Source organism: Drosophila pseudoobscura, chromosome 4 (assembly GCF_009870125.1).
Source record: "Drosophila pseudoobscura strain MV-25-SWS-2005 chromosome 4, UCI_Dpse_MV25, whole genome shotgun sequence".
Taxonomy (NCBI): Eukaryota; Metazoa; Arthropoda; class Insecta; order Diptera; family Drosophilidae; genus Drosophila; species Drosophila pseudoobscura.
This window is the reverse complement of record NC_046681.1, coordinates 983,661-1,010,284: the sequence shown is the minus strand read 5'-3', so window position 1 is coordinate 1,010,284 and position 26,624 is coordinate 983,661. Positions and strand designations below refer to the sequence as shown.

The 26,624-nt window shown below is 43.4% G+C and overlaps 1 protein-coding gene across 8 annotated transcripts in view; it reads left to right on the top strand.

The window, feature by feature from the left end:
• Nucleotides 1-26,624, top strand: part of LOC26534138 (mitochondrial basic amino acids transporter) — a 278,776-nt gene that overhangs the window by 148,635 nt on the left and 103,517 nt on the right. For 4 of the 8 annotated variants that reach the window (XM_033379339.1, XM_033379336.1, XM_033379337.1 and 1 more), the window contains one exon: nt 25,004-25,465. In XM_033379339.1, coding sequence (XP_033235230.1) covers nt 25,004-25,465 — 462 coding nt within the window. Of the gene's footprint in view, nt 1-22,994; nt 23,328-25,003; nt 25,466-26,624 lie in introns of those variants that run through there. The other 4 variants (XM_033379343.1, XM_033379341.1, XM_033379342.1 and 1 more) reach the window with 2 other exon arrangements.

Below are 26,624 nucleotides of genomic sequence, written 5' to 3'. Positions count from 1 at the left end.
CCCCACAAAGGGCGAAAATCTGTGGCATCCACAATTTTAAAGATACGAGAAAACTAAAAACGCAGAATCGTAGAAGATGACTATATCTTACAGAGTGCAAAATCTGAACCAGATCGTATAATTATTATAGCCAGAATCACGAAAACAATTTCACTCTTTCTCGCTCTGTCTCACTCTAACACACAGGTTTCATGGTCGGTTTTGCCAATTGCAAAATATGAGTTCAAGGATCTGAGAACCCATAAGAGCTAGAGCAACCAAATTTGGTATCCACACTCCTGTGATATCGGACCTTGACCGTTTCGTGTCCAAATTTCGCCACACCCCCTTCCGCCCCCGCAAAGGATGAAAATCTGGGGATATTCACAAATATCAGAAACTATTAAGGCTAGAGTAACCAAATTTGGTTCACACACTCCTTTAAGATGTCACTATAAAACGTATATCTCAGAATTTCGCCCCACCCCCATACGCCCCCACAAAGGACGAAAATCTGTTGCATCCACAATATTGCAGATTTGAGAAAACTAAAAACGCAGAATCATAGATAATGACCATATCTATCCGGTTGCTGAATCTGGATCAGATCAGATCATTTTTATAGCCAAAAGGAACAAATCAATTTGCAGTGGCTACGCAGCGCCCGACGTCACGCTCATACTGATTTTCTGTCTCTCTCGCACGCACTCTTTGTCGTGTCGTTAAATATTAGCGGCGTCTGCCGGAGGAGAGCCATACTGACTTAGTATCGGGTATAACCGTAGAGTTGCGGTGTCCGCAGCAACTCACAACGTTCCCCCTCGTTTAGTATGCACTTGGCACATTTTTGATTCTTTGATTTTGATTCTAAACAGTTTTAAAGCTTCGTAAACAGTAAGCGTAGATGAAAGCTCTATGCTTGTCATCTTCTTAATACGGTGTTTTCACCAGTTCCTTAGGAAGCTTCCGTCTGCATAATCAGTTATTGCACCGAGGCTCTGTGTGGATCCTTGCTAAAAATTTTCACCCTGTCCATTGATTCTTCTTGTTGCCCCCCGTTCTGGAAGGAATCGCTTATAATTCATCTCCATAAAAGAGGTAGCAAGTCTGATGCAAAAAATTATAGTGGTATATAATAGTTATCCGATATTCCTAAAATGTTGGAAAAAGTTTTAATTTGTCAGATTCTACCGCTATCCTAATTAAAGGTTTTCAAGGTAATTTACAACCGGCTTCGACTCTGTAAATCATTCCCTTTTAGCGCATAAACTTAACCTTTTAGGGTTTTCGCTAGCGATCTTTGTTCCAGGTCTCAAAGAGTCCTATTCAAAAACTCCCTCTCTTCACCAGTAAAGGTTTCTTCGGGAGTACCACAGGGCAGCCATCTATGCCCCTTCCTTTTCAAGCTCTTTATTAATGACTTGCCTTCGGTATTATCGTACTCTCGAGTACTTATGTATGCGGATGATGTTAAACTCTCTGTCCAGTATAAGGACATTTTATTTCATTCTTTTGCAATCCGATCTCAATAACTTTCAGTCATGGTGTTGTGCAAACTTGTTACACCTTAATACCTCGAAATACCTATATCTCTATACCTCGCTTGTTCGTCTGATCTTAGAATACGGTGTATGGTGTATGGTGCCCTCAGTAAAAAGTAAAACAGGACCGTATAGAATCAATACAGAAAAACTTGTTATTCTTTGCTCTGGAATGCGGGCGTGAGACTCCCATCTTACGCTAGTAAACTACTATTAGTAAACCTCCCATTCTTAGTTAGCCGTTTAAAAATGTTTGGTATGATTTTTATGCACAACTTCACGATTCCTTTTAGACTCACTTGAAACTATATACCCTTGTCCCGTAGCATGCCTTTCCCGTAGTTAGAATCAGTAGTTATACTTTTTGAATGCATGCTTAGTTCTTTTAGCAAGTGTTGTTCTAATATTCCTCGAATGATATTGAAACAGCTGTCTTTCCTGCATGTTCGAGTCGTGCGTCGATCATTACAATAATGATCCGATCTGATTCAGACTCGGCAATCAAGATAGATATGATCATTTTATAAAGTTGTGCGTTTTTAATTTTATCGTATCTTCTAAATTGTGGATACCACAGGTTTTTGTCCCTTTTGGGGGCGGAAGGAGGCTTTGCTCATTTAAAAATACACTTGTAATAGTAAGATCTAACAGGGGTGTGGATACAGAATTTGGTTGCTCTAGCTTTAATAGTCCCTGGGATCTGCGGATGCCACAGATTTTCGTACTTTGCGGGATGGGGCGTAATTTTGAAAATATACTTGTGTAGGTTCGATATTACAGGAGTGTGGATATCAAATTTGGTTGCTCCAGCTTTTATAGTCTCTGAGATCTATATTTAGCGATAGGCAAAGCCGACCATGAAACGTGTCTGTTATAGAGAGACAGAGTGAGAGAAAATGTTTTCTTTATTCTGGCGATAATAATGGTCCGATGGGGGATAATGGGGGGCAGCAGTAGCAGATGTCTACAACTGTCTCTGGTGATGCCTAGCTTAGCTGCATGTGCAGCAGCAAGTATTCCCACTAGCAGTCTACAGTCTTTTCGTGGTAGGTGCAGTAGGTAGTGGCTATGTTTCTCGTTGCGTTCCTTGCACATTATCTTCGAGGTTTTGTAGGTGGTGGTACTGTTCCACCTGTTATCAGTCTGTGCTCTAGCCTGCTTCTCGAGATCGCATTGCAGCGTTCTAAGGGAGACAGGCACGTTCTCGGTTCTCCTATTCTCCAGCCCGACGCCTTCCTTAGCTAGTACTTCCGCCGCTTCGTTTCCTTCGATGCCCTGGTGGCTGGGAACCCAATAGATCCGCACTGTCTTTCTCGTGCTTAGGATGTCTAATGCCTCCCTGCTCGCCAAGACACTTCTGGAACTGACCGCGGACGACTGCATGGATCTTATCGCCGCTTGGCTGTCGACGAATAGGTTGACCGCATCGTGTGCTCGTTCTGTTAGGAGAGCGACCACCGCTGCCTTCCCGATGGCAAAAACTTCTGCCTTTAATATGCTGCATTAGTCCGGTAGCTTATAGGACAGCCTTATCTCAGGGTCTGTACAGTATAGGCCCGTGCCTACTCCTCCTTCCATCTTGGAGCCGTCTGTGTATATATTGAGGTGCTCAGTTTGGTCCCTTCCAATTTTCCAGTCTTCAGGTCCCAATGATGTAGTTGTTTTGACGTCAAGGCAAGTTTGGGGGGTCATGTAATCAGTTGATCTGGTCATGTCCCGGCCAATTAAACTGTGCCCGTATCCTTGTATGGATAGGTTTCCTGATGCTATAAGGCGTTGTGCTGGCTTTCCCGCAATCAGGCGAGCATGAATGACCAGGGGGTCTATTCCGAGTATAGTTTCGAGTGCTTTTGTTGGGGTTGACCTCAGCGCCCCTGTAATACAGAGCAGAGCCTGTCGCTGAGTCTTGTCCATAAGCTTATGGTATGTCTTCTTTTCAATAGCCTGCCACCTCACTAAGGCTCCATACAGCAGAGTTGGTCGCAACACCGAGATGTAGATCCAGTGCATTAGAGCAGGTGACAGGCCCCATGTGCTGCTGAGCATCTTCTTGGATGCATAAAGCGCAATGGTAGCCTTCTTCACCCTTTCCACTACATTGGGCCTCCATTCCAGCTTGCTGTCCAGTACTGTGTCTAGGTATTTCACCTGTGATTTTGGAGTCAGCCTAGTTTGGTCAATTTTCGGGGGGGTCCATATCGGTACCTTGTACCTCTTGGTAAAGAGGATGAGGTCCGTCTTGTCCGCGTTGATACTGAGTGCTACCTCTTCCGCCCACTCACGTATCTCCCTGAGTGTACGTTCCATTATGGAGCTGAGGGTCGATGGACATACACCCGTAATAAGAATGCTTATGTCATCTGCATAGGCTGTTATTTTTGGGGCCTTCTGTTGGAATACGCCTATTCCCACATTCAAATAATAACATTAAATAATATTATCGATATGTTAGGTATTATTATTATGAGTTAGTCTGGTCACACTTGAAGTGTCGACTCTCTCTCTTCTTTTGTGATCTCAATTGTGTGGACCGGTGTTGCAGCAAAAAGTAATCAAGAAATACATAAATAATCTTTAAAGAAAAACATAACTTGGTACTGTCTTCCGTTTACTAATTGTCATAGCCAGTCTACTGATAGGTTATGGGCCCAGTCCACGCCAATTTAAATAAATTAAATTAATAACAAATAGTTGTGAAATTAGTTCCGCGTGCGTTCTTGTGTAGTTTTGTTTTGTAGTGTGTGTTTGAGATGCCAAGCTTTTTTGGCACCTATGTATTTCACAATAAAAAGAGATTTGGGTTAAACTTTATAATATATAATATATTTAATCTTGGTGGCTTAGCGGAAGCCGATTGCTTGCTATTGCCAGATGTACTTTATGCGAGATCGATATGCAACCAATGCGCAGAGGGGTTAGCATAGAACTAAACTATAGACGACGGCGTTAGATCAAAGTGACTGCCGAAGTGGCGGCAGCAGATCAAAGTAGTTGCCGAAGTGGCGGCGGCAGAGAGCCCCTTTAGCGAGAGAGCGCAGCAGCTCTGCAGAAAGTCAACGTTTTACAACATATGTAGGCGGCTCTCTATGCTCATACAATAATAATGCTAAAGTTACGGTTATTCCTCAGCGGCTGGCCCGAACATACTCCCCCCGTTGGGAGCTAGTCTCTCAACAGATTCCTTAAGGGGCAGCAAACATAGCCGAGTGACGGCCCTCCTGATGTTTCCTGAGGATGTCTTCAGGTCAGCGACGCGACACACTCCGTCCTTGCCCAAAACGACATCGACCACTCTAGCCAGTGGCCAACGCATTGGAGGAAGATTTTCGTCCTTCACCAGAACGAGGTCGTTCTTGCAGATGTTTTGCGCGGGGGTACGCCAATTCGCGCGCTCTTGCAAAAGAGTGAGATACTCTTCGCGCCAACGGCTCCAAAATATATGCTGTAGTTGGGTGACCCGCTGCCAGCCATCCAGACGATTGTAGTTCAGCTTCGTTAGGTCAGGCTCGAGGATTTGCTCATGGGGGCCGCCTAAAAGCAGATGAGCAGGAGTCAAAACGTCTAAATCATCAGGATTTTCTGAAAGCGAGAGCAAAGGGCGAGAGTTAACAATTACAGTGATCTGACAGATCAGAGTGCGCAGCTCGTCAAAGCTAAGCACAGATGGTCCAACTGAGCGGTACAGGTGATATTTTGCGGTCTTCACGGCCGCTTCCCACAACCCGCCAAAATGCGGAGAGCGAGGTGGGATGAAACGCCAGTCGATCGAGTCAGCCAAGCAGGATTCGTGGACCTCCTTCATATGCGGTTCGCTCAGACAGAGCTTCTTTAGCTCCAGAAGCTCGTTCTTGGCGCCAACGAAGTTTGTCGCATTGTCCGACCAAATTTGACTTGGCCTTCCTCGAGTGGAAGTAAAACGCTTTAGTGCGCCTAGAAACGATGCAGTGGTCAAATCCTTTACGAGCTCCATGTGTATAGCCTTGGAAGTGAAGCAGATGAATACGCTAATGTAGCACTTGATCGGAGGCCTTGTGCGGATTTCTGATCGGTAGAAAAAAGGTCCACAGTAATCTACTCCAGTGACTTCAAAAGCTCGAGATCCTTCCAATCGTTCCTTAGGTAGGTCTCCCATGATGTGTTCGACCATGCGCGGCCTAGTCCTGAAGCATCTCACACATCTGCTGACGACCCTTGACACTGCCTTAACACCTCCAATGGGCCAATATTCCAGCCGAATTTTGGATAGCAAGGCGCGAGGTCCGGCATGGAGGTTTCTTTCATGGTAATATCTTATCAGCGCAAAGGTAATGGAATGTCCCTTTGGCAGAATGAGCGGGTGCTGAGCATTAAATCCTAGCGATGAGTTGCCAAGACGACCTCCAACTCTAAGTAGTCCAGAATGATCGATGAACGGGTTGAGCGAACTAATAGAACTGGATTTAATGACTTGACCATTGCGCCGAATCTCCTTTATGTCCATCCACAAATTTGCCAGCTGAATGTGTCGAATTAGAAGATGCGTTCCTTGCCGAATATCAGAAACGGTGAGTCCTGGATGCCTAAGACGATGTATAAATTTATGCATGTAGGCGAATGTGCGCTGCATGCGAAAGAATGAATTCGCAAATTTGCATCCGGACGTGAGATCGGCATGTGGAGACGTGATTAGCAATCCTCTCTTGCGAAGCTCCAAAGTTGCTATGTTGTTAGTAGGAGATACAGGCCACTTATCCTTGGAGCATAGCAAAAAGGATGGGCCGTGAAACCATAGCTCTGACTGGATAAGATGGTTGGGAAGCGAGCCTCTCGAGAGAATATCAGCAGGATTTAAAGGTGTGGGAACATAGCGCCATTCCATGTCTGCCGTCAACTCCTGAATTGATGCCACTCGATTTGCCACGAAAACTTGAAATTTAGCTGGCTCGTCCCTAATCCAAGATAATGCTGTTGACGAATCCGACCAGCAATAGAACCGACCTGTAAAGATTCCCATGTCCTTTACATTTTGCATGATTTTTGCAAGCAAATGGGCTCCACTTAATTCCAGCTTAGGAATCGATATAGTCTTTAGCGGCGCCACTCGCGACTTTGAGCACAAAACGTGGCTCGAAGACTGGGCTTCCCTGGACACGACATACACGCAAGCGCCATATGCTTCTAAGCTGGCATCACAGAATCCGTGAACTTCTGTAGCCACACTAGAATGAAGAACCAAGCGAGGAAATGAGATCCGAGAAATGCTTGCCAAACTATTTCTCAAGTCCATCCAAGTTGAATGCAATGCTGAGGGTAGGCTTTCATCCCAATCCAAATTTTCTCTCCAAAGCTGCTGAAGGAAGATTTTGCACCTGACAATGACTGGATTTATCAATCCAAGAGGGTCGTAGAACCGCGCAATCGTAGATAAAACCGACCGCTTTGATGGCTTTGAGGTTGTGTCCAGTGCGGACAAGGCAAAAAGCAGCTGATCCGAAGCAGGGTCCCACGCTAAGCCGAGAGTTTTGGCTATGTCGCTTCCATCATTAAACTTTAGGAACTTCTCTATGTCATCTTCAGGGGTTCCCTCAAGTACTTCCTGGTGACTGGAGCACCATTTCCTAAGTCTAAAGTTACCACGGGACAGTAAAGCTGATGTTTGGTGCATCTTTTCCATGACCTGTGCGACCGAATTACCGCCCGAAATGAGGTCATCCACGTAAAACTCCTGCCGCAGAGCAGCTGAGCCAAGAGGGTAGGATTCACCCTCGTCGATGGCCAGCTGGTGCATTGCGCGGACCGCTAGAAATGATGCAGCCCTCGTCCCGTATGTGACGGTGTCTAATGTGTAGACTTGAACCTCGGACTCGATGGAATCTCGCCATAGGATGCATTGATACAAATTGTCGGGTGGAGACACTCGTACGCAGCGGTACATTTTACAAATGTCCCCAGTGAGTGCGACTGGATATGTTCGAAAGCGAATCAATATGTTGAACAATGCAGGCTGAATAACAGGGCCTGTCATCATCACATCATTTAGAGAATATCCAGTTGATGTAGCTGCGGAACCATCGAAAACGACACGGAGTTTTGTCGTCGTACTGTCCTCCTTTAGGACACAGTGATGAGGCAAGAAATATTTGCAGAGGCTACGGGAATCAGGGTTGACTTGGTGCATATGATGCAAATCAATATACTCCCTCATAAAGGCGGAATACCGCTCCTTGAGTGTAGGATTACGCTCCAGTTTTCGCTCCAGACTGATGAACCGTCGGTAAGCCTGAGTATAAGATTCTCCCAAACGATCAGAATTGTTATTTAGCAGTAGACGAACTGCATACTCCCCGGATGGCAACCGTGAAAGGTGGCTTACGAAATGTGCTTCACAATCGTCTTCTTCTTTGGTATTCAACCCAGCCTCCACACAATCCTCGACTTCCCAAAACATACGAAGAGTTTTATCCAACCTTGCTTCCATCTCAGCTATCGAATCTGGACAATTGTGCGTGGCCAAAAGCGCCGAGCTTGATACCTTCTGTCCACCACCAGATACGATCCACCCAAGCCGGGTCTTCTGCAGAAGAGGCAGTCCATCGGTGAGTTTGATTTGCCCTACGCAGAGGAGATCATAAAAAACGCTCGCACCAATGAGAAGATCAACCCGTTGAGGATTGAAAAATGCAGGATCAGCGAGCTGAATGTTAGATGGAATACGCCAATCGGATACATTTACTGCCATACTTGGTTGAGAATCGGTAATCGTGGGGGCGATGAGAGCAGTAAGTGTAGTTGTGTAAGCAGAGGTGCGAGAATGCATACAAATGCTTATGGTGGATCCCTCAGTAGAAACGCTGGTATCGCCCAGCCCAGACACAAGTGCAGACGATTGAGTTCTCCTAAGCTGAAGCTGCTGGGCGAACCTGGATGTGACGAGATGCAGCTGCGATCCTGAATCTAAGATGGCACGACAAGGAACTAAAACGCCAGACCGATTCTTCACGAGAACCACGGCTGTAGCCAGAAGCACGACATCAGAGTGAAGACCTTGGGCAGCAAGAGAGGTAGACGAAGGTAGAGACGAGCTGCTAGCAGAATTTTGAGCAACGGAAAGAGTGTCCGGTTGAACGGCCAGATCGGGAGGAGTAATACCTGGGCAGCCTTGTGTTGTGGGCTGCATACTAACGAAGTGCAGCAAACTATGATGCCTACCGCCGCATACTCGACATTTTCCACTATTGCATGCGCGGGTCCGGTGCCCCGGTTTTAGGCAATTGAAGCATAGGGAAAGCTTCTTCACTTCTTGGTGGCGCAGCAACGGTGAGAGATTTTCGAATATCTTGCACGAGTATATTCCATGGCCCGCTGAGTGGCAAAAGACGCATACAGACGGGTCGGCGGAAGAGTTGGAAGCTACAAACGTTTTCTTAACATGCGTATATGAATGGTTTTTTCCCACCTGATCGCTACTAGCGTGTGTCGCTGTAGCATATTCCAATCGCTCCATTTTCTGGCAGCGTTGCTGCAAGAATTCGAAGAATTCCTCTGCGGTAGGTATAGCATCCGACGATGTGTGCTCCTCCCATTTGGTTTGCGTCTTCGAATCCAACTTCTGCAGCAGCATGTTGATAACCATGAATCCCGAAATCTCCTCAGCAGTTCCCAATGTCTGCAACGCTCGCATGTGTAAATTGACTGCATCCGAAAACTCCCGAAGCCTTTTAGCAGAAGGCGAGTCTACCCTCTTTAGCCCAAGAATCTTCTTGATGTGTGCCTGGAAAACAAGTCTTTTGTTATTAAAGCGTTTATTTAGTATATCCAGAGCCGCACGATAATTGGCACTGGAGAGCTCCAACGATCGAACCGAATCCAAAGTCGCATCAGCGAGGCAAGAGCGAAGGTGCTGGAATTTCTCGATGTCACTGAGATCCGCATCCGCTTCAATCACCGATTTGAACATTGCCATAAAATCCGAGAACTCGACGTATCCACCAGAAAACTTCGGCACCTTCAGCTCAGGAAGTCGCTGCTTGTGAGCCATGATGATGGTACTATGTCCGGAATGGCTTGGCAGAGTCGTAGAATTGGCAGCGGCGTGTGACTGGCCTACTTCAACAGCAGCCAGCAACTCAGCTTTCAACGATATGAAAAGAGTATCGAAGATTTCGCGCAGCTCACTCCCAATCTCGTTTTGATCGAGAGCCTCCAACTCATTATGGGCCTTATTAAATTCCGCTCGAATTTCTGCCAACATATCAAGGCGCACCTCGACTTCCGCGGCGGTCAGCTTGTCGATTTTATTCCCAGCGAAGGATTCGCCAAGCCTGTGCAATCGATCATATAATGACTGACTTTTACGTTTATACAGACTCAGTCTGGAATCAGCCACCACAATATTTCCGCCCGCGCCTGTATTTGGATCGTTGTCCATGTTAACCGTTGTGCAATCGACACAACAACGGAAAATGAAATACCGCTTAAGCGACGATGTATAGACGCGAGAGCGAGAATGCAAGACACGAAAAGTCAAGAACCGCGGCTGCAGCTGCGCAGAGAATGAGAGATTCGACGCTTAAAGTACCGGAATTTGTCTATAAATATTCCAGCCGCACTCTCACTGAATTTGCACTTTAAACTGTTTTTAATGTGCACACAAATATATTTGTTGGTAGTTAAACTACCCAACAACACAATATTGTATAATTAATAAGTGTTTTAACGGAACGCGATTAAGCAATGGTTTTATATCACGTCGGGGGGTCACCAATGTTTGAGATGCCAAGCTTTTTTGGCACCTATGTATTTCACAATAAAAAGAGATTTGGGTTAAACTTTATAATATATAATATATTTAATCTTGGTGGCTTAGCGGAAGCCGATTGCTTGCTATTGCCAGATGTACTTTATGCGAGATCGATATGCCACCAATGCGCAGAGGGGTTAGCATAGAACTAAACTATAGACGACGGCGTCAGATCAAAGTGACTTCCGAAGTGGCGGCAGCAGATCAAAGTAGTTGCCGAAGTGGCGGCGGCAGAGAGCCCCTTTAGCGAGAGAGCGCAGCAGCTCTGCAGAAAGTCAACGTTTTACAACATATGTAGGCGGCTCTCTATGCTCATATAATAATAATGCTAAAGTTACGGTTATTCCTCAGCGGCTGGCCCGAACAGTGTGTGTGTATATAATATATACATACATTGAAAATGGAAAGAAATGAGCAACATATTAAGCCTTTTTGTGGCGAGAAATATTCTATATGGAAATTTAGAATCAGAGCCTTATTTGCTGAATTAGAGGTGCTCCAAGTATTCGATAACATAATGCCTAACGAAGTAGATGATAATTGGAAAAAGGCAGAGCGATGTGCGAAGAGCATTTTAATTCAATATTTAGGCGACGCATTTCTAAACTTCGCGGCAGGCGACATTTCGGCACGTGATATTCTGAAGAATTTAGACGCCATATATGAGCGTAGAAGCCTTGCGTCGCAATTAGCTGCCCGTAAACGTTTAATAACACTCAAACTCTCAAGTGAAATGACACTTTCGAGTCATTTTGTTATTTTTGATGAAACAGTGAGTGAGTTGTTGGGGGGGGGGGGGGGGGGCGCTAAAATGGATGAGATGGACAAAGTGGCACATTTGCTGCAGACTCTACCTTCAACCTATAATGGTGTCATCACGGCAATCGAAACTTTGTCAGATGAAACTATCATTAGCGTTTGTAAAAAATAAATTGTTCGACTACGAGACCAAATTAAGAAATGAAAGTACTGATACAAGTAGTAAAGTCATAAAGGCAGTTATAAGAAATAATAACAATTTTAATAATCGTTAAACGTTTGGATCTAGAAACACAGGGCAAAAGATATTATTTAAGGGAAAAGCTAGAAGTAATATTAAATGCCATCACTGTGGCAAAGAAGGGCACATGAAAAAAGACTGTTACCAGTTTATAAGGTTAAATCAAAACAAAGAAAATTATAAACATAATAAACAAGCTCAGCTTGCAGCATCGGGCCACGGGTTCGCATTTATGATGCGGAAAATGAAAAAGAGTGATCAAATAAATAATGAACTCGGTTTTATACTCGATTCTGGTGCAACGGATCATTTGATCAATGATAACTCGCTGTACGCCGATTGCATCGAATTGGAGCAGCCAATTAAAATCGCTGTGGCAAAAGAAGGCGAGTTTTTATATGCCACTAAGCGTGGTATTCTGCGGCTGCACAATGGACACAATATCACACTGGAGGATGTGCTCTACTGCAAGGAGGCAGCAGGAAACCTCATGTCTGTCAAGCGTCTGCAACAGGCAGGGATGTCAATTAAGTTTGACTGTGGTGGTGTCTCCATATCAAACGAGGGGGAACGTTGTGAGTTGCTGCGGACACCGCAACTCTACAGTTATACCCGATACTAAGTCAGTATGGCTCTCCTCCGGCAGACGCCGTTAATATTAAACGACACGGCAAAGAGTGCGTGCGAGAGAGACAGAAAATCAGTCTGAGCGTGACGTCACGCGCTGCGTAGCCACTGCAAATTGATTTGTTTCCTTTGGCTATAAAAATGATCTGATCTGATCCAGATTCAGCAATCTGATAGATATGGTCATTATCTATGATTCTGCGTTTTTAGTTTTCTCAAATCTGCAATATTGTGGATGCAACAGATTTTCGTCCTTTGTGGGGGCGGAAGGGGGTGGGGCGAAATTCTGAGATATACGTTTTATAGTGAGATCTAACAGGAGTGCGGATACTAAAGTTGGTTACTCTAGCCTTAATAGTTTCTGATATTTGTGAATATCCCCAGATTTTCATCCTTTGCGGGGGCGGAAGGGGGTGTGGCGAAATTTGGACACGAAACGGTCAAGGTCCGATGTATTAGGAGTGTGGATACCAAATTTGGTTGCTCTAGCTTTTATAGTCTCTAAGCAAAGCCGCCTATGCTACCTGTGTGTTAGAGAGAGACAGGGCGAGAAAAAATGAAATTGTTTTCTTGATGCTGGCTATAATAATAATACGATCCAATTCAGATTCTGCAGTCTATAAGATATGGTCATTCTCTACGATTATGCGTTTTTTGTTTTATCTTATCTTTAAAATTGTGGATGCCACAGATTTTCGCCCTTTGTGGGGGCGGAAGTGGGCGGGGCAAAGTTTTGAAATATTTTTGTAGCAGTGACATATCACAGAAGTCTGGATCCAAAACATCGTTGCTCTGGCTCTTATCGTCTTTGAGCATTAGGCGCTGAAGGGGACGGACAGACGGACGGACGGACAGACAGACATGGCTCAATCTACTCGGCTATTGATGCTGATCAAGAATATATATACTTTATGGGGTCGGAAACGATTCCTTCTGGACGTTACACACATCCACTTTTACCACAAATCTAATATACCCCAATACTCATTTTGAGTATCGGGTATAAAAATGGAGTAATTGTTGTTAAACATACAGGTATGTTGGATATACCTGTAGTCAAATTCCAAGCATACAGTGTAGATGCTAGGAACAAAAATAATTATCGATTATGGCATGAGAGGTTGGGGCATATAAGCAATGCAAAATTGCTTGAAATAAAGAATAATAATTTATTTAATGACAGTAATCTTCTTGTTAATTTAAAAATATCAGATGAAGTTTGTGAGTCATGTTTAAATGGGAAACAGGCTAGGTTGCCATTTAAGCAATCTAAAGATAAAAGTTATATAAAACGACCCTTGTTTGTAATACATTCAGATGTATGTGGCCCCATTAAACCAGTTACACTAGACGATAAAAATTATTTTGTGATCTTCGTAGATCAATTTACACATTATTGTGTAACCTATTTGTTAAAATATAAATCAGATGTATTCAATGTATTTAAAGATTTTGTAGCAAAGAGCGAGGCTTATTTTAATTTCAAGATTGTCAATTTGTACATTGACAACGGTAGAGAATACTTGTCGAATGAAATGCGTGAGTTCTGCGTTAATAAAGGAATAAGTTATCATTTGACAGTGCCACATACACCTCAGTTGAATGGTGTTTCGGAGCGAATGATAAGAACCATTACAGAGAAAGCTCGTGCTATGGTAAATGGTGCAAAATTAGACAAAAGTTTTTGGGGTGAAGCTGTGCTAACTGCAACATATCTAATCAACAGAATTCCAAGCAAAGCACTTGGTGATTGTAAAATGACCCCATATGAGCTGTGCCACAATAGAAAGCCCAATTTAAAATTTTTAAGAGTGTTCGGTTGAACCGTGTATGTGCACAACAAAATTAAAAAACCTAAATTTGATGAAAATCATTCAAAGCTATCTTGATAGGGTATGAACAAAATGGACTCAAATTGTGGGATGTCATTAAAGGAAAAGTTATTGTTGAAAGAGATGTTGTCGTAGACGAGACTAATATGCTTTATTCTAGAGAAGTAAAATTTGAAACAGATTTCCCGAAAGAGAGTAAGGAAAGAAGTCAACAAGAATTCCTGAAAGAGAGTAAGGAATCTGATCAGCTTAATTTCCCGAATGATAGTAGGAAAAGAAAAACTGATTTCCTGAATGATAGTAAGCAATTATATATCCCGAATGAGAGTAAGGATTGTGAAAAAGACTGGCTGATCAGATAATTGTCATGAAGAAAATAAGGATACTAATATAATTAGTAGAAAAAGTGAGAGGTTAAAGTCTAAGCCGATGGTGTCTTATAAAGAACATGATAAAAGCTTTAACAAATTTATATTAAATGTCCATATAATGTTTGATGAAGTTCCAAATTCTTTTGATGAAATAAATTTTAGGAATGATAACCTCAACCTCAACAACCTCAACTTCCTCTTCCTCAACTTCCCGTCTTGCTTCCACCTTTCCAAAAAACTAACTTCTCTTTTAGTAACCTATCAGAATGTAAGAGGCTTGCGTAGTAAGCTCAGCATTCTTTTCCGGGATAGTGTTGCATTTGCTTCCCACGTTATTGTGTTTACTGAAACCTGGTTAAAGCCGGACATTCTTAGTTCCGAGGTTTTGGCAGGTCGGTACACAACTTTTAGAAAGGACCGTTCGTCTCGACGTGCAGGAGGGGTTCTAATTGCAGTGGACTCTTACTTCACGTCAGAACACTTCACAGTCCAAGTTCAACAGGAACTGGAATTCCTGTGTGTAAAACTGATTCTTCCCGCTTTCGCTATATTCATTACTTGCTCGTATATCCCACCTTCTTCGGATATTTCAATTTATGAGCAGCACTTGTCCGCTTTAACCGCTGTTGCTTCCTCGCTATCTGATAAAGATCGTATGATAGTTCTTGGTGACTTCAACTTGCCAGGAACTGTTTGGTCTTCGGTAAACGAGTCTAGTATCCTAGTGCCCATGTCACGACATGACTTTGTTGACGGCTTGCTTGACCTGTCCCTGTCTCAAGTCAATCATGTGAAAAATTCCTTGGGTCGATTGCTTGATCTATGCTTTGTATCGGATCCGACCATAGTGTTGTTAACCCGAGCCCTTCCGCTCACTATACCTGAAGACGCCTACCACCCTACTTTCGAGGTGTCGCTAGACATAGGACCAACTGTATTGGATCGGTCGAGTAGACTACCTGAACGTGTCCGTTGCTTTCGTAAAGCCGAGTTTGCGAAGCTTAATAACCTAATTAGGGATTTTGATTGGTCCGCTTTGTACTTGTGCACTGATGTCACAAAAGGCACAAACATTTTTTACAATGCTCTTGGCACATTTTTTGATTCTTGTGTCCCGCTTTCTTGTCCGATTAGATCTGGAAAACCCCCTTGGTTTACCAAAGAGTTATCCAGTCTAAAAAACTTAAAATCAAGACTTTATAAAAAATTTCAAGAAGTGGGTTCTCCTACTTCTCACTCTCGTTATGTAATAGCTCGGTCAAACTTTTCAGTTCTTAATGCTCAATGCTATAAGAACTACCTATCTCGTTGCAGGATACGTTTTTCTCAGGACCCTAAACAGTTTTACTGCTTCGTAAACAGTAAGCGTAGAACGTCCGCACACCCATCCTCGCTATCATTTTGTAATACGTCGGCAAATAATGATCAGGCAATTGCCGATCTTTTTGCCCAGTTTTTCCAAACCACCTATTCTGAGGAACGCTACTCTGGTCAACCGTACCCATACGGATTACCGAGGTCGAACGGCATTTTCAGTCCCTTGTTAAATGAATATTCCCTACTTCAAGATCTTCGACTAGTTAAGCCGGTGTTTTCACCGGGTCCAGACGGGGTTCCAGGTTGTGTACTCAGGTACTGCGCCGAGGCTCTGTGTGGACCATTGCTTAAACTATTCACCCTGTCCATTGATTCCTCTTGCTTCCCCCCAATCTGGAAGGAATCGTTTATAATTCCTCTCCATAAAAAAGGTAGCAAGTCTGAAGCAAAAAATTATAGAGGTATAGCAAAGTTATCCGCTATTCCCAAATTGTTTGAGAAGGTTTTAACTCCGCACTTGCAACATCTCTGCAAGTCACTTATATCTCCAACTCAGCATGGATTTATAAGGCGGCGATCAACCACCACGAACTTGTTAGAGTTTACCTCTTTCATTATTAAAGGCTTTCAAGGTAACTTACAGACGGATGTTATTTACACCGACTTTAGTAAAGCATTCGACTCTGTAAACCATTCCCTTTTAGCACATAAACTTGACCTTTTAGGGTTTCCGCCCAACCTCCTGAGATGGATTTCTAGCTATCTTTGTTCTAGGTCTCAAAGAGTCCTCTTCAAAAACTCCCTCTCTTTACCAGTAAAGGTTTCTTCGGGAGTACCACAGGGCAGCCATCTAGGCCCCTTACTCTTCACACTCTTTATTAATGACCTGCCTTCAGTAATAACATACTCTCGAGTACTTATGTATGCGGATGATGTTAAACTCTGTGTCCAGTACAAGGACATTTCATTTCATTCTCGCTTGCAATCCGATCTCAATAGCTTTCAGTCATGGTGTTGTGCAAACTTGTTACACCTTAATGCCTCGAAATGCAAAGTTATGACATTTCATCGTTCTAACCCTTTGTTGGCTCCCTACACCCTATTTGGGGGTTCTCTTGAGAGAATTACCCTGGTGGATGATCTGGGTGTTATGTTAGATCCCAAGTTAAAGTTTTCCGAACACATTTCTACCATGGTAAATAAGGCCATGGGCGTGCTTGGGTTTATAAAGAGGTGGTCAAAGGAATTTGACGACCCCTATATAACAAAGACTCTCTATACCTCGCTTGTTCGTCCGATCTTAGAATACGGCTCCTGTGTATGGTGCCCTCAGTACAAAGTACACCAGGACCGTATAGAATCAGTACAGAAAAACTTTTTACTCTTTGCTCTGCGGGGCCTTAACTGGGATGCGGGTGTAAGACTCCCATCTTACTCTAGTAGACTATTATTAGTAAACCTCCCATCCTTAGTTAACCGTACAAAAATGCTTGGTGTGATATTTATGCACAACTTGATCAGGGGTGACATAGACAGCCCTGATCTGTTGAGCCGCATAAACTTCACGATTCCTATTAGACTGACTAGAAACTTTATACCGTTGTTCCTTCCACTTTGTAGATCGAATTATTCCTTGCATGAACCGTTTAGGGTCTTATGCTCGGATTATAATTCCCTCTACCATATTATATCCTCCACTAATTCTCTTCCTCTTATTAAATTACTAATCCTTACACACCTTTCTAGTAATTAGTAATTGTAGTGGTATTTGTATTTTGTATTTTATTGCATGCTTAATTTCTTAATAAGTTTAGTGCTAATTTTCCTCGAAGGTTAGTCTAATATCTATCTTTCTTGCATGCTCGCGTTTGGTTCGGCTACGCACTGCGCGTCATGCGGCAGCGCCCCTCGGTCGGTTGGGCGGGAGGAGGGCTGCGTTTTGCCTGGGATCCGCGCGTAACAGCCTTCTGCTGGTGTCACACGGGCCACTTGACGGTGCAGTAATTGCATCGCCTCTTGTTAGATGCAGTCATTGCATGTCAACGTCCAAAAATAAAAATAAAAAAAATAAATCTGATTGGGAGGAGGCAATCCAAATTCTTTTAATGAAATAAATTTTAGGAATGATAAATCTGATTGGGAGGAGGCAATAAATACAGAGTTAAATGCCCATGAAATTAATAACACCTGGACAATTATAAAGAAGGCAGAAAACAAAAATATTGTAGACAGTAGATGGGTATTTTCCATTAAATATAATGAACTAGGAGTCCCAATAAAATACAAAGCTAGACTGGTTGCAAGAGGATTTACTCAAAAGTACCAAGTAGACTATGAAGAAACATTTGCTCCCGGTGCTAGAATTGCCAGTTTTAGGTTCGTACTATCATTGGCAGTCCAGTTTAATTTGAAAGTCCATCAGATGGATGTTAAAACAGCTTTCCTCAATGGTACATTAAGTGAGGAGATATATATGCGGCCTCCTCAGGGCGTATTATGCGGTGCTGGGCATGTATGCAAACTGAACAAAGCCATTTATGGGCTCAAACAAGCAGCTAGATGCTGGTTTCAAGTATTTGAGCAAGCATTGAAAGAATTCGATTTTGTAAACTCTCCCGTGGATCGTTGCATATATATTCTTGATAGAGGTGACATCAAGAAAAACATATATGTATTATTATATGTTGATTATGTAGTAATAGCGACAAAAGATATGGATAGAATGAATAATTTCAAAAATTATTTAAGCGAAAGATTTAGAATGACTGACTTAAATGAGATAAAACATTTTATCGGTATCAGAGTAGAAATGTTTGAAGACAAAATATATTTGAGTCAAGCTGCATATGTAAAAAGAATTTTAAATAAATTTAACATGGATAGTTGCAATTCAGTCAGTACTCCATTACTAAATAAACTAAATTATGAGTTACTTAACTCAGATGAAGACTGAATGTTCCATGTCGTAACCTTATTGGCTGTTTAATGTACATAATGCTGTGTACACGACCAGATTTAGCTACCGCTGTAAATATCTTGAGTAGATATAGTAGCAAGAACAATGCTGAGTTATGGCAATGTTTAAAAAGGGTTATTAGATATTTAAAGGAAACTATTGATATGAAGCTTATATTGTATAGCTTGTATGTATATATATACATTAGTTGGCTATGTAGACTCCGATTGGGGTAGTAATGAGATTGATAGAAAAAGTACAACGGGTTATTTGTTTAAAATGTTCGATTCCAATTTAATTTGTTGGAATATAAAAAGACAGAATTCAGTGGCAGCTTCATCAACTGAAGCTGAATATATGGCCCTATTTGAAGCTGTAAGAGAAGCTTTATGGCTAAAGTCTCTTCTAAATAGTATTAATCTTAAACTCGACAGACCCATTAAAATTTATGAAGACAACCAAGGCTGTATTAGCATTGCAAATAATCCCTCATGTCATAAAAGAGCAAAGCATATTGATATAAAATATCATTTTTCAAGAGAACAGATAGAAACTAATGAGATTTCTCTTGAGTATATTAATACAGACAACCAACTTCACGAAGCCACTACCTGCTGGAAAATTTGCGGAACTGCGGAACAAATTAGGACTACTACAAGAAGAATGATTCCAATTTAATGAAAACATGAACATGAAGCTTTATTAACGAATTTATTACATTAATTCATATTTAATTATTATTTTTTTTTTTTGATTTGAACCAAAAGAACCAATGAATTGTTAAAGTAATTTAATTTTAAAGTGATCTGATCGGGTTTTTCTGGGTTTTCCCCGTATCCTTATAGCAAATTCTAGATCACATAACTCTTCCCAGAATGCACACCAACCACATTAGAATAACAATTGAATGTTACCTTTTTGATTTAAGGATGAAAACTTTATTTTTATATTTTTTATTTTTATGATTTTGATAATTAATGTTATTTTTGAGGGGGGCGTGTTGGAATACGCCTATTCCCACATTCAAATAATAACATTAAATAATATTATCGATATGTTAGGTATTATTATTATGAGTTAGTCTGGTCACACTTGAAGTGTCGACTCTCTCTCTTCTTTTGTGATCTCAAGTGTGTGGACCGGTGTTGCAGCAAAAAGTAATCAAGAAATACATAAATAATCTTTAAAGAAAAAGATAACTTGGTACTATCTTCCGTTTACTAATTGTCATAGCCAGTCTACTGATACCTTCCGTTCAAATCTCTTAATGAGGTCGTCGACCACCAGATTCCACAGTAGTGGCGATAGGACTCCACCTTGAGGTGTGCCTCTGTGTGCCCCCTTTACCAAGGAAGCGGTGACCCACTCCGATTGCACCCGTCTACAACTTAGGAGGTTTTTGATCCAGACGTTGATTGCAGGGTGTATGTTATGCGCTTCTAGGCGACTTGTTATTGCGGTTGTTGCCACGTTGTTGAATGATCCTGAGATGTCCACAAATGCTCCCAAAGCATACTTTTTGTTGTGAAGGGCGCTCTCGATGGTGGCTACTAGCGAGTGTAGTGCCGTCCGTTGTCTAGTTTTAGTTGGCTCTGTACTGTGGGCTGCTTTGAGAACAGCTTCTGGAGCCTAGCGGTTTCGGGCACTTTCTCAATGTTGGAGCAGAAGTGTCTCCACGAGTTCCTTTGTGCCTTACGTATTTCCTTCTTGTAGCTCCTAAGTAGGATTTTATATTCCTCATTGACAATCTCTTCGTTCGCTTGTTTGGCGATCTTGAAGAATTCCTTGAGGTTGTTCCTTTGGAGAGAGAGATCTCGGTTCCACCAGAGTGGCTTGGACCTCCTCTTCGTTTTCGAGGGTTTGCATGACGCATGGTAGGCGTTCAGTAACTCGTTGGATAGGGTCTTTAGGGACTTCTCTATATCCTCCGCGGATTTCACTGAGCCAGATTCCAGATTCGCGAGCTTCGTAGTAACAGTCTTTTTAAACTTTACCCAGTTTGTGTTTCGGGGGTTTCTATAGACTGTTATCTTCGAAGAGTGTTTGAATTTGCACTTGAACTGATGGTCTGAGAAGGATGGTCTTTCGAGGACTCTCCAGTCAGATACCAAGGTACTCTTTCCCGTGACAAGAGTTAGGTCTAGCACTTTTGACGAAGTGGGACCCACGAAGGTGTGTTCCTCCCCCACGTTTGCTACATCTAAGTTAGTGGATAAGATAAAGTCTAGGAGGGACTCACCTCTATCGCTGGTGTCAGGGCTTCCCCACACATTGTGATGGGCGTTGGCGTCAGCACCGATGAGGAGTTGGAGATTTTTGGAGCCGGCTTCTGTCACCAGACTCCTAAGTTCTTCCGGCGGGGCGGGCCTGTCGTGTGCCATGTAGCAGGAAGCTGCCATTAGGCGCTTTTCCTCGCTCTCCAGCATCACCACCGTCAGGTCATCCGTGCTGTAATGAAACATAAGATGAGCATGGATTCCCTTCCGTACGAGTACGGCGGTTCTGTTCCTGCTTACCGATGTTGAGTAGAGAAGGCTGTAATTTGAGGACTTTAGTCCGGCCACAGAGTTGCCTGACGCAATCCACGGCTCCTGGACTAAAGCTATGTCGGCGGGCCCTTGCTCCATGGCAATGAGGAGCTCCGCCAACGCTACCTTGCTTTTATGGAGATTGAGTTGCAGCACCCTTAGTGTCATGGGTGGCTAACTCAACCTCGCATGACGGGTTGACTTTGATTGTCAGGTCACCGTCACCGTCTTCCTCCTTCTCCGAGTCGTCCAGTGCAAGACCCTGGGACTATGGTCTCCAGACCTAGGTCCTTCTCGACCTCGCCTGCCTGGAGGGTGTGCGCATCTTTATCCTCGGGGTGGCGCTTTTTCAGCCGTAGGTATACGCTACCTACGCCTCACGCCATCTTCCCGAACTTGGGATACTGGATGTCCTTCGCCACCTTGCTGATCTGGAGGATCACGTGCTGGCCCCCCTCGTTGGGTAGTGGGCTACCGGCATGCAGAACCTTCCAATCAGACGTTGGCACGTCCGGATTTTGCCTCTGCAGCAGCTTCAATGCTCGCTCCCCCTGGACAGCAATGGGGAAGAGCACCTTTGCCTTTGGTATGGATGGGATCAGCTCCCTGTCTACCACCTCCAGCTTGGCCCCCTCCCACAGAGCTTACAGTAGGGAAACCTTCTGCACCAGCCACTGCCGCGTTAGGTCGTCGTTGCACCTGAGGATTTTGACCCCGTTCAGCCATCCCGCTCCATCGAACGTGGGCATGGGAGCGCTAGGGTCCTCCTCCATTCGCGAGAACAGTGCCTCGACGAGCTGCGCGTGGACTAACTTCCACTGCACCGCCGTCATCTTCCCGTTCTCATCGCTGCGATCGATCAAGGCTACAATGAGATGTCTCTTGGACACCTCGCTCATGGCCTTCTGCCTCGGCTTCCTCGTCTTCGGCTGGGGGGTGGCCACCTTGGGCCCGCGTTGCCGCTTGCTCGCCGGAGTGTCTTTGGCAGCAATCTCGATCGAGCGTTGCCTCTTGGTGGCCAACATCTCCTCCACCTTGTTGGCGAATCCACCGTTTGTTGCCTTCATCTGCGGCAACTGCGCGTAGTATTCGCGGCCCTCCTGTACCCGTTGCTCAGCCCAGGCTAGCTTGGACTTCTCCTCTTGGGAGATATCCGCCTTGCCCTGTAGCCGGCTCAGTAACTTGAGGGCCGCCTTATACTGAGCTTTTGCCTTCATCCCCTCCCTGGAACGCTTCGGCCCTTCCCTACGCAGGGAGCTGGTACCTGGTTCCGGCGAGCGGAGAAGGCTTTCCTCTTCGGTCTTGCTAAGGGATAGCACGCTCTCCAGGTCCGAGTCTGCATCGACAACGGCACCCGCGCGGCTCACCCTGCAACGCGTCGTTTTTGTGGTCAGTTTTACAACTGACATGACCTGCTCCCGCCATGCCCGAGGTCTGACCGCTGGCGACACGCAGAGAGGATTGCTCCTCCCCGTGTCCGCCGGTGGTAGCAGTCACGCTTTCCACCGACGTTTGGGTTGACATCCCAACCCGTGTTTGCTCCTTATCTACCTCCATATTTGGCCCGAAGGTGCATACCGGTTAATGTTTATCGAGGGGACCACCCCCTAGCGTTTTATGCCTGGCCGCCAGGCACCTCTAGCCATGGTCTTGGTTCAGTTCCCCCGACTTTAGATCGGGAAGACGATGGACCATAGCCTTAGCTAGACACTGCATTACCCCGGGCAAGGCAAGTGCATTATCCTCGCCCGGGATAATGCAGTGTCCATTGCCCAGCCGGCACCCTCGTGGAGGGTTCAGCTAGAGGGTTTTTGCCAGCCTAAAATAGATATAGATGTATGAATAAAATATAAAACAACAAGACACTAATGTAAATTCCGTCAAATAAAATAGTCAAAAGGTATCGGCTTGGATTTTCAAGCTTAGAGTTTTCCCGGATGGTAACCTACAACGCTAAAACCGAAGCTACAACGCTTTAAGGGCCGATTCATTAGCTCTACAGAATTGAAGTTCTTAAACACCCAGATGGTGTAGCATTTTTTTGCTTGTTTGCTTCTCCCTCAGATTTTAGTTGTTGTATCGCCCTTTCTCGACGTTCGTTGTCCGACAAAAGCTGCGAGGGAGGATCGTCTGCATAGCAGTAAACACATCAAGATCGATCATCACCGGAATTACATGTTTCGTCGTCTGGAATAGTGGCCTGTCTGTCTCATATTCCAAACGGTCATAAACTAAATTAAAACTCGGTTTCTTATCGCTTAACCACAGGCCGTAATCGGGTTCCCCTATTCAGACAGAAAATATTTCGCTGCTGAAGAAGCTCAGTATTTCACCAGAATTCTTATGTTATATGGAAAAATGGAAGCTTACGTCTGCAAAGACATTACATTCAAATACATACAAAACAACAAAATTGTTTGTTTTTAATTTTCAAATAAATCCATAAATAAAAAATTTGTTTAAGTCGGTTTTGTTTAAAAAAGTTTGAGTTTATTGCATAGCTGTGTCTATGATGCCACAGACAACCTACAGCAATACATCAAGCTGTTTGAAAACTAGGCCTGTCGATGGAACATCTCCATAAACCCTGATAAGTGTTCAGTGGTGACGCACACTTTAGGAATGGGCTCTAGCTCTGGTGTCTTCCTGCTTGGGAATATCGTGGAGCAGCGTAGGAATCACACACACGAAATTCTGAGATATACGTTTTATAGTGAGATCTAACAGAAGTGCGGATACCAAATTTGGTTACTCTAGCGTTAATAGTCTCTGAGATTTGTGGATGCCCCAGATTTTCGTCCTTTGTGGGGGCGGAAGGGGGTGTGGCGAAATTTTGACACGAAACGGTCAAGGTCCGATATCACAGGAGTGTGGATACCAAATTTGGTTGCTCTGGCTCTTATAGGTTCTGAGATCCTTGAACTCATATTTTGCAATTGGCAAAACCGACCATGAAACCTGTGTGTTAGATAGAGACAGAGCGAGAAAGAATGAAATTGTTTTCTTGATTCTGGCTATGATAATGTTACGATCTGGTTTAGATTTTACACTCAAGAACATATAGACATCCTCTACGATTCTGCGTTTTCAGTTTTCTCGTATCTCTGAATTTGTGGTCCACAGATTTTCGCCCTTTGTGGGGGCGGAAGTGGGCAGGGCAAAGTTTTGAAATATACTTGTAGCAGTGACATATCACAGAAGTCCGGATATAAAACGTCGTTGCTCTAGCTCTTATAGTCTTTGAGCACTAGGCGCTGATACGGACGGACAGACAGACGGACAGACGGACGGACGGACAGACAGACAGACAGGGCTCAATCGACTCGGCTATTGATGCTGATAAAGAATATATATACTTTAAGGGGTCGGAACCGATTCCTTCTGGACGTTACACACATCCATTTTCACCACAAATCTAATATACCCCAATACTCATTTTGAGTATCCGGTATAACAACGTCCTAATCTACAAAGCCATACTACCCCCTGCCTGGAAGTACGACATTCAGGTGTATGGGATTGCCGCCAAAACTAACCTTGCGAGGATCATGACATTCCAGAGGAAAGAGCTGAGTGGTATATCCGTAACCGGGACATCGCCAAGGACCTTAACGTCCATCTTGTTGGTAATAATAATAAATTGTTTTCCTTTGACTGTTGTATAAGTGGTTTAAGCAGTAATTTGAGTGCATGTTTATATTAGTGCTATTTTAGGACTGCACTGGTTATGTATTTTTATACCAGATACTCAACATGAGTATAGGGGTATATTAGATTTTTGGTGAAAATTGATGAGTGTAACGACCAGAAGGAAGCGTTTCCGACCCCATAAAGTATATATATTCTTAATCAGCATCAATAGCCGAGTCGATAGTGCCATGTCTGTCTGTCCTTCTGTCCGTCCTTCCGTCTGTCGCTATGAGCGCCTAATTCCCAAAGACTATAAGAGCTAGACCAACGAAATTTTGTATCCACACTCAGAGTTAATATGGTTTATTTATATGCATAGTTTATTTATTGATTAGGACTTTATAGTGTAGGAATAAATACAATTTGCATTTTTTTATTTAAAGGTGCTGCTGGAGTACTTGTTGGCCACCCATTGGATACTGTGAAAGTTCATTTGCAAACTGATGACCCTAAGAATCCGAAATATAAAGGAACATTTCATTGCTTAAAAAAAATAATAAAAAAAGATAATATTCAAGGTTTATATAGAGGAATAAGCAGTCCAATGTCAGGAATTGGATTAGTAAACTCAATCGTTTTCGGAGTATATGGAAATATTCAACGTTTGTCAGATGACCCCAATTCACTCCTTTCACACTTTTATGCTGGTTCCATTGCCGGACTAGCGCAAAGCTTTGTATGTGCACCGATGGAGCTGGCGAAAACAAGGCTTCAATTATCGTCACAGATTGACAGTGGAATTAAATTCACTGGGCCCATCAACTGCATTAGATATATAATAAAAACAGAAGGTGTACGTGGAGCGTTTAAGGGCTTAACGGCCACCATTTTCAGAGATATTCCAGGTAAGACTGTGTACCAGTTACTCGTAGATTGAGAGAAGTATGTATTTAACAAGCACAAGATAATCGGATAATTATTACAACAAGCATTGTCATGTTTTGTCGGTTTGAACTTTTATACACGGTATTAAAAATGAGTATAGGTATATTAGATTTGTGGTGAATGTAGATGTGTGTAACGTACAGAAGAAAGCGTTACCCATAAAGTATATATATATTCTGTCTGTCATGTCTGTCCGTCCCGCCCAGCTCCGCCCTCTTAAAGGACGAAAATTTGTGGCATCCACAATTTAGAAGATACGGGAAAAATGAAAATGTACAATCATAGAGAATGACAATACTGTACTAGTTGCTAGCGCCCGACGACACATTCAGGCACGTTTTCAGTCTCTCCCGCGCGCACACTTTTTCGCTCAATGCTGACTAAGTATCTGGTATAAATGTAGAGTTGAGGTCGCAGCAGTAACTCACAACGTTCCCCCTCCTTATAAGTCGGTTTGGTTCAAAGAGAAAATAAGTACTTCAATTTTGTTACCCATTATCGGTCGAATTCTTGGGCGACGAATAGAAATAGTGCCGGTAAATAATAAATAAATAAATAATCCCGTTGTTCAAACGCTGTAGGTATCTCTGACGTGATGCGGTTGACATGCGCAATTGTTCCTTACTTCTCTCGAAAATCGAATTGGTGAGATGGAACTATGTTGCTAGTTGTTGCTATGTTGCTATGTTGGATGTCTGAGCTGATGCGCAGCAGGATGACTTTTTCAAATAGCTTTGAAAGATACTTACCTGCTTACTTAAGCAGGCTTATTGGTCTGGACGACGATGGCTGCGTTTTGTCTTTTCCTGGCTTAGGAAGTCGTATGATTGCATTGAAAGCCCTGAACCTGTCTTGGATAGCTGTCTTTCGTTGAACAACTATGCTTCTGTCTAAACTTTTAAATTGGTAGCCGATTACCTATATGTAATACACATGCAAGGCAACGAATGGAACTTTGCCAGGTCGACGGTCCGTCGAAATAAAGGTGTGCTTATGCATATGTCGTGTTCGGCAGTTATGGTACTGTTTCTGATACTGATTTTATTGATAAAACTGATTATTAGTTATAGGTAATAAAAGGTACAAAAGTGCTGAGTCTGTAAAATATATGTTTTGTGT